At 37.6% G+C, this 12,500-nt stretch overlaps 3 protein-coding genes across 4 annotated transcripts in view; 1 reads left to right on the forward strand and 2 right to left on the reverse strand.

Moving 5' to 3' along the window:
• The window catches only part of LOC136848669 (protein obstructor-E-like), a 22,305-nt gene extending 22,227 nt beyond the window's left edge, over positions 1-78 (reverse strand). Inside the window, exon 1 of the mRNA XM_067121112.1 lies at positions 1-78. This exon is cut by the window's left edge and continues 54 nt beyond it. The gene's annotated coding sequence lies outside the window, so the exon portion shown is untranslated.
• LOC136848671 (uncharacterized) overlaps positions 1-12,500 on the forward strand; it is a 106,511-nt gene that overhangs the window by 52,661 nt on the left and 41,350 nt on the right. The gene's annotated exons all lie outside the window — the stretch shown is intronic.
• Positions 3,380-12,500, reverse strand: part of LOC136848664 (protein obstructor-E-like) — a 19,872-nt gene continuing 10,751 nt past the window's right edge. Inside the window, exons 2-6 of the mRNA XM_067121100.1 lie at positions 11,425-11,631; positions 10,667-10,867; positions 7,881-8,076; positions 7,322-7,615; positions 3,380-4,079 (exon numbers count right to left, since the gene is read on the reverse strand). Coding sequence (XP_066977201.1) covers positions 3,821-4,079; positions 7,322-7,615; positions 7,881-8,076; positions 10,667-10,867; positions 11,425-11,631 — 1,157 coding nt within the window. The 3' untranslated portion in view covers positions 3,380-3,820. The remainder of the gene's footprint in view (positions 4,080-7,321; positions 7,616-7,880; positions 8,077-10,666; positions 10,868-11,424; positions 11,632-12,500) is intronic.

Here is a 12,500-nt window from a genome sequence, read left to right on the forward strand (position 1 = left end):
CGGTACACAAGTCTTTGGCCAAACCCGACCGTCCCCTAAGGCGCTCTGGGGTCTGGTTCTTCGTGAAGTCAAGGGGTTTACCGCTGGTCGGTTTCACGTTTTCTTTGGTAGCAGACAAGGAGGTTTCCGTATGGGGCTGTGCTGACGTCTAAAGTAGCCCCCTCCTGTAGCAGAGAGAATGATGTCATTTAGAAGTATTTTGCAGTCTCTTCAGCCATTTGTTTTATTTTTTCCATTTCGTATTCAAGTAGATTACAAACGGTCTATGTACATAAAATAGAGGAGACGATTAGAGTCTCGATAATATATTTAATTAACGGCTTACTGTAGTTGTTATGCGTTGCTCTTACCTTGTGGGTATTAGTGACAGACACATAGACAAAAGAAAGCGTTGAGAAGGGAAGAGAGCTTTATTGAAACAGGTAATAAGAATCATTTTAATTTTAAGAACCAGAGCCTTAAACGTCAGTTTTCCTCTTTTGAAAATGGCGTTTCTCCCCACAAAGATCATCTTTGAGAATGGAATTCCTCACGAGTTGTTGACATCAGCTACCTTTTCAGTGTGTTTAACCTTCAAGGTTTGCGTCTCCCGTTAGATAACTAGTAAACTATGCATGTTAAAATCTTTTGAAGATCTGCACATTTTATAACTTTCAAGTAAAATAGCACAAAGTTATTTCAAAGCACAGATGTCAGTGTTTGTGATACGTGTGGGACATATATATTTTACAAGAAACAACTTTCAACTATATCATCAGTTTTGATAGGAATTTTTTTTTATTATTCATGTGCCCATGTCGTCAAAATTGGGAGTGATGTATGAGAGGGTCGAGACGTGCTTTTCAGAGGCTAAGAGACCAGGGTATCTTCATCCTGTGTATAGATTTATAGGAACCAGTTGTGAGAGATATTTTCCCTGGGGTTAGCCGATGGCACGTCTAAACTTGGGTTTAATTACTAGCGGAATATCCGTGATGTGCAGAGAAAAATATGAGGTTGCCATTACGTTTTATTTTTATTCAGTTATAAAGATACATTATTATTATTATTATTATTATTATTATTATTATTATTATTATTATTATTATTATTATTATTATTATTATTATTATTGAAGTTCAAGTAAAGTTATCTTGTGCGAGATTTTCGCAAAACTGATTGTTGTGGGAAAAAAGTAATATCTATTTCATTCTTTCCAAAGCTCGTGCAGTTTTCTCATCCTTACTCGCAAGCTTAAGATATTTAAGATATTTAAATGAGCCTGACAAGTTTGTCCATAATTGTGCTGCAGTACTTCTAACACCTGAGCTGACGGTACAGCACTATTGTGTTTGTATCTTAGTTTGCTGAAGTATTTTCTCTTTCTAAATTTTGGTTTTGCTGCTCCGTTCTTTGGCCATCCAGACAAGTGAACAGCCATATCACTCATTTCAAGCCCCGTCTTTTGCTCCACCTCATTCCACTTTTAAGTAAGTTAGAAGTCAGTGCACATTCTAATTTTGAGTGAAAATATACCATGCATGGAGAATTATTCGCACTTTCTGGTATCATATCCAAGCAGGCTAGCTGCTTTGCCCTCGAAAACCGAACAAATGCCATTCATACTTCCTTATGTTCACAATTGTGAAGCTATTGCTGACCCCTTGTGAAGACTGCGCTCTTATTTTTCACTTCTCAGTTGCTATTTTCCTTTTTTAACTCCTCTTAATTCATATCTCAGTACTTCTTAGCCCGTTCATATATAATTTGCTCGCAAGATCTTTTTGATGAAAACAAAGCAACGCATCAAAGATCAGTTTAATTGCCATTCTGTAAAAAAATCTGGATCTTCTGCTACCTGTACTTTGCAGTCGCCTGGTATTTTATCATTTAACAGCCTTATCTGCTCTTCATTGAATAGTAAACTGTTTAATCTCTATTATTTACAGTTCAGCTATCACCGATGTGTCAAAACTTTCTTTTTCTCCTCACTTTTTGCAGATTGTGGGTCTCTTTTGTAAGCAGTTGTGCATCTTTCACAAATCAAGAAAGGTGATAGTTTTTTTTTTTTTCGTATGTACAACATCTGTTTCCTCCCGAACAGGTTAATGCTCCTTGGGGTTCCATTCTCTCACGATTTCTGTTTTTGCTCCTCACCATTGACTTTTCAGTCTACCATTTTTTTTTACGTATGCTTTTGTAAGTAATTATTCAACTTAAAATATGTCTGCGCCTCCCAAAGTTTCTGTTTTTTTTCACCCTCTAATTCACAAATTTGTTTCTTTCACCTTCATAATTGATCTTAAGAATGATCCTTATTGGGATCCGATGATAATCTTTCTTAAAAAGTTTTCCATTAGATTTGTTTGATTATCAGTAACTCTGAGAACTAATTCCACCAATATTCTAGTATCTAAGTTGTCTTGGAGCAATCACGTACTTGTTGGTGTTTATCATTTTTACAATATTTTTTTTCTCTCAGTGACATGCTCTCCTTCATTTCAGTTACGTATCTTTCATTTCAGACCATTAATTTGTTTATATTTACTGTATTTTTCTTTCCAGGAATAAATTGAATGTAATATCTCACAAACGATACTGCACCGTTGTTGCTTTTTTACAGGTATTAATTTGGTGACTATTCACCTGAGCTGATTCACAGTTCCTGTAGTTGAAAGGCGGATATTAATATACTTTCCTGGCCATTAACTACATTTGCTTCACGGAGAACAATGAATAACTTGGTTTAAAGTCTCTTTTTTTCATTCGGTTCTTAAGATTTAGAATCTTGCTCCTCTCTCATGGTGAGGGTCGAACTGTTACGTTGGAGTGAAGCACCACTTTTTAGTTTTCTGTAAAAGAAACCTATTGAGATGGCTATTTGTCTGTCCGTCCGCACTTTTTCTGTCCGCCCTCAGGTCTTAAAAACTACTGAGACTAGAGGGCAGGAAACTGGTACGTTGATCATCCACCCTTCAGTCATCAAACATACCAGATTGCAGCCCTCTAGCCTCTGTAGTTTTTATTTTATTTAAGGTTAAAGTTAGCCATGGCCGTGCGTCTGGCACCGCTATAGGTGCCAACAACACAGGCCACCACTGGACCGTCGCTGAAATTTTCATGGGCCGCGGCTGAGAGTTTCATGGGTCGTGGCTGAGAGTTTCATGCAGCATTATACGGTGCACAGAAAACCCGATTGCGCCGGAGAAACTTCGGCGTATTTTTTACTTATTATTTCCCAGGTCTGGCTTGATCAGGACATTCGCGTACCCATTCTCGTTGCCTCCCCTAATAGGAAACGAGCATACACTGGGGCATAAGTATTCATATAATGCTTATGTATTTAAACTGACAACCATATGTTCATAATTTTGCTATTAATGGAAATTAAAACTTGATATTCATAACAGGTTTATTGAACATAGAAAACAAAACAAAAGTATTGTCTTGTACCTGCAACAAATAATTATATCAAAATATATCAAACTTTCATTGCATGGTAGAATTTGCGTTAGTTAAAATACATATTTACAAGTGTTGTAGAGCTTTAAAAAAATAGGAAGTATTAGGAAATACAAAACTTCCTTGAAAGGCACTTTCGTATCAGCTTGGAAATTCTCTTCCCTTAGAAACAGGAGAAGTATGAAACTAGACAGAAGTAGACGGATGAAAATGAAAATTTCTTCAAGAGAGTAATTCACAAAAATAATGAAGAGTTGCTTGAAAATTTAGGTTCCTTATTTTGGTTTGCTAAAGAATCCCTGATACCATGAGAAACAGGTGATTCCTTTTCACTACATATAATTAACCCTGTTGATTCTACCGATCCTAGAAATCCTATCTATTGATTCCTTGCCCTAACAAGCGTACGCCTGAGGGGGACTCTTCTTGCCGGTGGGGCTGGTGCCTCAGTGGGTGCTGGGGTAGGGGCAGGAGCTGGGGCAGGAGCTTCTTCGTCAGCAGGGTAGTCCTCATAGAGTGGGGCTTCGTCGTAGTAGGCATAGTCATCGGCTGGGGCGGAAGGAGGGGGAGGAGGTGGGGGTGTAGTAGTAGTTGTAGCACCAGGACGTCCAAGGCGGTGGGCTTGACCTCCAACAGGCCTGTAAAACAAAATACAACATGACAGTCATCAAAAATGGTTAGTTCGGAATTAAACCTCCTAGAAAGTTGTTAGTTTCTTGTAGCAAGGGCTTACGACCAAAACGGCATGGGTCTCTCAATTGCAAACAGCAAAATGATTCATTTGTATCATCACTCTGAGCTGACAGATTAAATCCAACTCTGCTGGAGAAGCCATTTCATAAACAAGTAGCACAAGAGAGTGGATATTAATCTTTGCCCCTCCCGCGAGGCAAAACATAAGTCAGCCCAGTTTGTTAACTTCTCTGCGAGTTCCGGTAGAAAAGCCTAACATAGTGACCATCATCTTTTGAATCAAGATCCTTGCATATTCATTTCGCTCTTATGACTTCTGAAATCCTTATCCTAAACTGAGACATTATTATATGCTTTCTAGAGTTAGGAAATTTCTGTTACGCCTCTTTGCGAATTTCAGTTTATAAGTAACAAAATTAACATCTGATATTGATAGTGATCTTTTTAATGTGGAGTCCTTATGAAATGCATCATATTATTCCCCTTGCTTCACCTGTCTTTTAATTGTACTCTTCGCTCACACTATTATCATCCATTGCGTTTACTCCCAAATATTTGTACGTGTCTATTGCTTCCATTCCTCTGTCATCCATGTAAACATTCCTTACTCCATCTTATTCTTTTCCATTTACCCACATATCCATGTTCTTGCTCAGATTCATTCTACTTCTCCCCTCGCAGACATTTCCAAACATCTTTACTGGTGTCTGCATTTTCGATTTATTTTCCACAATTAATACTGTATCATTTGCAAACTAAATATTTCCCATATCCATTCACATTACCTTCCCTTCGACCACAGCTTTGAAGCTAAATCTAATTTCCTTTCTCTGGCTTCTCACATCATTCCATCCATCAAGATGTTAAACACTAAGATACCATTGTTTCAAACCCAATTTTACACCAAACAACTATTCTTCTGTCTCCATATCCACGCACAAGCTTTGCCTCAACCATAAAGGCTTCTAATTACTTTTAATAACATAATTATCCTTTCTATCATACATCCTTAACACCCTCCATATTGCCTCTGTATCACGTCTGTCATGACCTTTTTATGACCATGTCAAAACAAGCACTTGGTCCACACACCCTTTTGTTTGTCTAAATCCACAACACTTCTTTATCTGTCTAACTTTCCGAATCAAAATCTTATCATGCAATTTACCTGCACATTTCTTGAACATAATTTATAAAAAAAACCACGAGGCTCTCTTCATGTAACAGGTTACATTACACATTCCACCATCTTACTGAAGGTGACTAACCGTTACATGCCAGAATGCAATTGGATGGGAATGCAGCGTTATAAACATGTGTGAAATGAATGCTGACCTCCAGTCCATGAAGCAACTGAATCAGGCTTGACCAGAAAATTTAGCTTGTTACATGTAAAGAAGCAAAAAATTCCACATCGAAGGTCAACCTTGGTTTAACGATTCGTACAGAAGGCATACTATGCTAAAAAGATGGAGGTAAATATATAGCATCATAATCCTTCCCAAATGAACAAGAATCTTTTTTTGGCAGTGACTCTAAAGGTGATAGTTATCAAATTTATTGAGAAAAGTCATGATGAATGTCCAAGCTATGAAGACATAACTGCCTTTTCCCAGGAGATGCAAGGAAAGCTTTTCATAATTGGATTTAGTACATTCACTATCTCCCCCTTCATAGCCAATGATGGAAAATTGCAAGCTAATCCTACGGACACACCAAAGCCTCCTGTTATCCTGTTATCCTGAGTGCCCTTTGTGTAACATTAAAAATTCCTGGACAAGCTATGAAAGTTGGATGCAAAAGATCCAGAATGGGTTGCCCATTAACTTCAAGATCTCTAGCATATATTCTCCTAAGCAGAGTACATTTCATTGTCTTCCTTTTTATTTATAATATTTTTTATTGACTGGAAATAACATAATACTATTCCAAAGGTTTTACAAGCTTTGATTGCAATAATTGTAGAGCAGTCCATCCATCTTGCACTCTGCAACATTGCTGAAAAACTGACCTTCAAGTCCACACGCAAGTATTCTACTTTGAATCGGGACACTTATAAACAGATATTATGCTTACAGGCAACAATCTTTCACTTGCGATGCCATTTCAGGTCCAACCAGTTACGTGAAAGATTACTCGGGCAATATATGTGGGTCTAGACTTGCTGTAATTGACTTTGGCACAGCCGTTAATGTCAGTGACAGTTTTGTAAGTGACCAACAACAGAGAGAGTTATTAATAGTATCTGTTTTGTCTGGTGGTTTCAAGTGCAGTGTTCTGGGACCTTTATTGCTTTTCATCTTTACTAGTGACATGTTTTCTGGCCTTGAAAATATATTAGTACAGATCAGTAAACGCCATAGATAATCAGGGGAATATGAAGTTGAACTCCTGCAAAACTAAAACCTTTTTAAATAACGCAACCAGTCATATACCACTGACCCACTCCAAGATTTACTGTGCTGTAATTGCGCAGTCACATTCATACTATTTTTTTTATTTTTTATAGGTCTTGCAATCTTTACTCAATTATCTATGTACTTAGTGTTTTACTTATTTCTTAAACTAGTCCTGTATTTAGTCTGTGGTGTTATAATTTCCTCCTTTTTCATAATTTTAGAAAATCTACTTTTTGTTTGGAAACTGGTTAAATATATACTGGACACTCTAAATATATGTTTTTTCACTCTCTCAAAAGAGAAACATACAGTAGTTTCCGGAGCCTGCTTGACATGTTTTCTGTGAATAAATACTGAGGCCAGAAAACAGCTAAGCTAGGGACACAAGATTAGGGAATTTCCAAAAATGGGACTACAAAACATTCAAATAGTCTCTAAGATATAAATGATAAAACGTGCTTCCACCGGGAGTTGATACCTTAATTTAGAGGTCTTCACTTTCTGGAATTTTGGGGTTAACACATTTATTCTGTTTATTCTTTTTATCCATCATGTAGACTTAGAGTTGCCAAATCAGTTTCACAGACATTCTCAAGGGAAAGGTAACACTGTTTCCTACTTGTCGCAGTAGTATGTCCTAGATTAAGAAATTTCCTTTATAATAAGAAATCACCCATAACTTAACTCCTAAATTAGTTTAAAGCTTGGAATATAGACCAAATGAATAAAGTAAGCCTACCACAACTTCCAAGACATATTTTTGAGGTGTAACTGACTTGTGTACTTACTTAGGACGGGTAGGTCTTGTCCTAGGTGTAGGCCTTGCAGGAGCACTTGCTGGAGCACCTGCAGGCTCTGGGGCAGAATCCCTCACTGGAGCTGCACTGGTAGCTTTTGTTCTCTGAGAAGTTGTTGGTCTTCTTTTCGAGCTATCAGGAGAGTGAATCCTTTGTCGTTCTCCTAGCTGAGGCACCTCGAAGCCGGAAGCGAATGCAGCAGCTAAGATGTCTCCACTTATTCTGCCAGTGTCGTCACCGAGAGTGGCGAAGTAATTTTCAAAGTATTCTGTGTAGTAGTCAGCGCTGGAATAAAAAGTGAAAATTAGATTCACCCTCATACTTATGCAGCATTTCCAACATCCCGTGTGCTTTAGACAGAATTAACTAAGTACATAAGACAACATATGTAACATGATCTAAACATACCATTCAAGAACCTCCTTTGGTACATCACAAGCTTTGGTAGCAGAGTTGAAGACTTGACCAAAGGGGCATCCATTTCTTCGAGGAGTATAAACAGAATTAACTAGATACAAAGGACAACATACGTAACATGATCTAAACATACCATTCAGGAACCTCCTTTGGTACATCACAAGCTTTGGTAGCAGAGTTGAAGACTTGACCAAAGGCACATCCATTTCTTCGAGGAGTATCACCATTGATGCACACATAGAAGTATTGGCAATCATCTGGATCAGCATAGCGAGGGTGAGCCACTGCTGCATCAAGGCCAACTTTAGGGCATGTGAAGTTGACCACCTCTGAAATATCAAAGACAGTTTCTTAGGACGTGATTTCTCTTCTGTAATCAAACAACATATTAATAATCAACTGGGTTTCTTAATCTATGTAATTGTGGAAATTAGGTCATTTTCCTAGAAATGTTCACCAAAACTTTATAATACAATGTGATTTAGCAATGTGCAGCATTAGCAAGAGTTAATTGCTTTACAACCATACTAACTGTCAGCAGGTTTCTCAAATTAACTAGCTTCTACAGAGTGCTTTGTAAAATAAAACTCAAGTTTTAAAAGGCACAGGGCATAAATCTAATTCTCCATAAGAGATTAGAGACAAGAAGATTAATACTATGCAGTTGGGCACCTGCGATGCTCTTTTAGCTTTGACCTGCCATTTGCAAGAGAACCTTGATAAGTTTTGAATTAGTGTAGAGTAATTCAAATAGATTTTTGTGCTGCTTTCGATTTAGTAGACCTCAAGGCACTTATTTATAAACTTCAGAATCTCGGAGTGGGTGGATATGCTTTAGGTTTACTTCAAGATTTCTTTACAGGTAGGCTCTTTACCGAACGAAGACCTATTGTGTTTGGAGTTCCACAGGGTAGTATTCTTGGTCCATTGTTATTTTTGGTGTATACAAGTGATATGGTATTTGGCTTAACAAACAAGATTGTTCAGTATGCCGATGATGCAACACTTGAGTGTGTAGTAAAGTATCCACTTATGGGAAATGAAGCTGTCCTTAGTCTCAACTGTGACATGGAGCGGATTAGTGAATGGTGTAGTCGGTGGTGTATGATGCTGAACTCCAGTGAAACGAAGCCACCGTTGATTAGCAGATCTCGTTTCTCCACCCGAACCTCCCATCCACGTAGATCGGACTTTGCTGAATGAGTCTGAAGCTTTAACTATTCTAATTGTAACTTTTGACTCGCATCTTACTTTTGAGAAACATTAATGAAAGTGTCAGCAAATGCCGCACGAAAGTTAGGTATTGTACAAAAGGCCTCATTTATTTAAAACAGTGATAAAATCAGTGCAACCTGTTTTAGGTCATTTTTGCTTCCTTTACTAGAAAGCTGTTCTCCGGTATGGATGTCTGCTTCTGCCAGAGATGTATCTCTCTTAGATAGAGTAGTTCGTTGTTGTAGGTTTCTGTTTCTTATATTGGCAGTTATGACTTGAACCATCGATGGATGGTTTCTGTCTGTGTCTCTTGTTTGTCAATTTTTCATGAAAATTGTATTTTAACACAGATCTTTCACATTCTCGACTGATCCTTGATCCCCTTTTCCTGCCGAGATCAACCAGAATCACTGAACAGCAGCACCATTATGCAGTAAATGTGCCTCGCTGTAGAACTCAGTTCCAGAGGTCCTTTACTCCTAGCACCGCTGGGCTGTGGAACAGTCTCCCCGAGGATGTCGTGCAACTGGAACTTCAAAAGTTCAAGCGAAGGTGCAATATATTACTACCATGATGCTATTCTCCTTGTATTTTAATACATTTTTATCCACTTATTAATTAATTAATTTTTTTTCTTTTTTAATACGTTAGATCTCTCTTCTTTCTGCATTTCACTTTGCCTTCTCTTACTTCTTCCTAATGAACACCATATTTTTTGGAAGCTTGAATTTCAAGTCAATGGCCCTGTGGGCTTGTTCCATATGAATAGGGTAATAATAATAATAATAATAATAATAATAATAATAATAGTAATAATAATAATAATAATGTGCGGTCTTCCCTCTTGGTTTAAATCGGAACATCAGCTGTAAGTATGCAATGTACAGTACTCTGCATTAGGAGATTGTACCACAGGAAAACTCTAAGCGAAAAATACTGAAATTGCTTTTGAATCTCATTGAGAACTAACGTTTTATTTATGCTATTAGCAGATATTTCTGTCCACTTGTAAATAAAGACAAAGCACACCTCCCTTTAGCAGAAATATGGTTTACTGAGGCGATAAAATGCCTTTAAAGAAAATATGGCACCACTTTTAGTGACAATATTATCATCCTTGAAAAAAAAAAGAGTAAAACATGCTAGAATAAGTTAGATATTAAGTCATAAAAACAAAATACCATCAGTTCTTTATGATATTTGATAGGAAGACTGGAACTACAACTGGAATGTAATAGCTATCATTATCAAATAGCTTGCCAGTCTAATAGAAGTGGATAATGATTTCCCATTACTACACCACTTCCAGATCAGTCTCAAAGCTTCAATTCAACTTGTGAAATATCATTTAACTACGGTAAAATGCATGCGCTTATAAATAAGTAGATAAACAGGAATCTGTATAAGATTTTACGTACGAAAGATAATGACGTAACAACACACCTGTTTTCTGTATTTCGGAAAGTCAGTGGTCTAGTGATATGCCATTGTACCCCTCCCAAAGACTGTATGACTCAAACTATAGCATTTAAGGCTTAATTCTCCATCTTTATACAAATGCTTCAGGTTTTTAATGAATAGGAGCTCTTAAGTTTCAACCTTTGAATTAACTGAAGGTGCCCAAGAAGCTCACAAAACATTTTTTAAGAGTGGAGAAAGAGGAAAATTACTTTTCCTCCCCTTCGTCTCTACTGAAAAACTTACTTTCAGAGGCACATTTTGTCCTTCCAGCTTCCTCGGGCCAGACGCAGGTGCCAGTTTTAAGCGAGAAGACCAGTCCCTCTGGGCAGGTAATGAGGTTGCCTGCGCCTGCAGCGCAGTAATAGAATTGACGGCAGTTGGTCTCGTCAGGAGCTGGATAGTAACCGTTCTGGCGGGGGCACACATCAGTGGTCTGTGCTGGCTCTGTTTTAAGAATAGAGGCATCAACTGTTAGTAAAAATACGCTTCCAGAATACTTCCAGGGAGCTGGAAGAATGATGGTAATTATTTTCATTCCATAGTCATAAGAGAGGTTGTTTTAATACTAGTGAAGTATTTCTACTTTTCATAGAGGTAAACATTCATCATAGATAAATACAAATTTTTCTGTAATTTACGTTCTAATCAAAATAATATTCTTCAACGGATTTGAAATACTAAATATGAATGAAAGTTTGTAGATTGAAGATAATGCATTTATCCATGGTTCAAATAACGTTTCCACAAGGAAAAATCTTTAAGATGTAGTCTAAGCTTTTCTTATTATATTCATGTAATTGCAAAACGAAGCATTACAGCGACAGGCATGATGTATGCAGACAGGTTTAGATGCAAATGACCTATAGTCCACTAAGGACCTGGCCCCATACTAAGACGTCCAGTAAAGGGATGACAATGACTTCAAAAAGCCATAACATAGGTTAGAACAGAGGTCGAAGCCTCATCCTGACCATGGCGTTATCATACCCATTTTTACTTACGCAAATCGGGCCTCTCGGTGCAGTCGATCTGGAAAATGAAGTCACATTTCTCTACTCTTGGGTTCAGGTCATTGAAGGCCATGCCATCAGGACACAGCTTCTCTGTTAAGACGTCGTCTACGCATTCGTAGTACTTGTCGCACTGGACGGCATCAGCGAAGTACCCATTGGGGGACGGACACTGGGTGGCGAACTCCTGCCCAAGGGCTGCAAATAAAAGGATGGTGGTTAGTCGGTGATTCCATCGGGCGATACAAATAATTTCAAATAGACACAAAATACTGACAAAGACCAATAGACTGACAAAAGGCTGACAAATAGACTAAGAAAAGACTGACCAATAGACTGACAAAAGGCTGACAAATAGACTGACAAAAGGCTGACAAATAGACCGGCAAAAGGCTGACCAATAGACTGACAAAAGGCTGACAAATAGACTAACAAAAGACTGACCAATAGACTGACAAAAGGCTGACAAATAGACTGAAAAAAGCCTGACCAATGGACTGACCAATAGACTGAAAAAAGAATGACAAATAGACTGACAAAAGAATGATAAATTGACTGACAAAAGGCTAACAAATAGACTGACAAAAGAATGATAAATTGACTGACAAAAGGCTAACAAATAGATAAAAGAATGAAAAATAGACTGTCAAAAGAATAACAAAAGACTGACAGGTAGACTGACAAATAGCCTAACAAAAGGCTATTAAATAGACTGACAAAAGAATGGAAAATAAACTGGCGGAAGACTGACTCAACGAAATTTCAAAAATAGTTCCAAGAGAATGATAATTGGCTTTCAAATCTTTAATTTTTTGTTTTGTGTTTGCAAATGAAATATATACAAAGACCCAGCTTGAAAACATCGTTTATATTAATTTTGATCTTGTCTAAAAAAACATAAAGAGATAAGCAGGCTTTTGGTCTCATCCAACAGATCTGTGCATTGTTATGGCCAACGTGGCTTTTTAATTTTCGATTTCCTAAAATTTTTGGATAAGTTTTCATCTGAAAGCCTTCAGGTTCGAGAGTAAATGAAAGAGGAAGTAACCTCCTGAAGTGTGATTCCA

The sequence above is a fragment of the Macrobrachium rosenbergii genome, chromosome 19, assembly GCF_040412425.1.
Source record: "Macrobrachium rosenbergii isolate ZJJX-2024 chromosome 19, ASM4041242v1, whole genome shotgun sequence".
NCBI classification, from domain to species: domain Eukaryota; kingdom Metazoa; phylum Arthropoda; class Malacostraca; order Decapoda; family Palaemonidae; genus Macrobrachium; species Macrobrachium rosenbergii.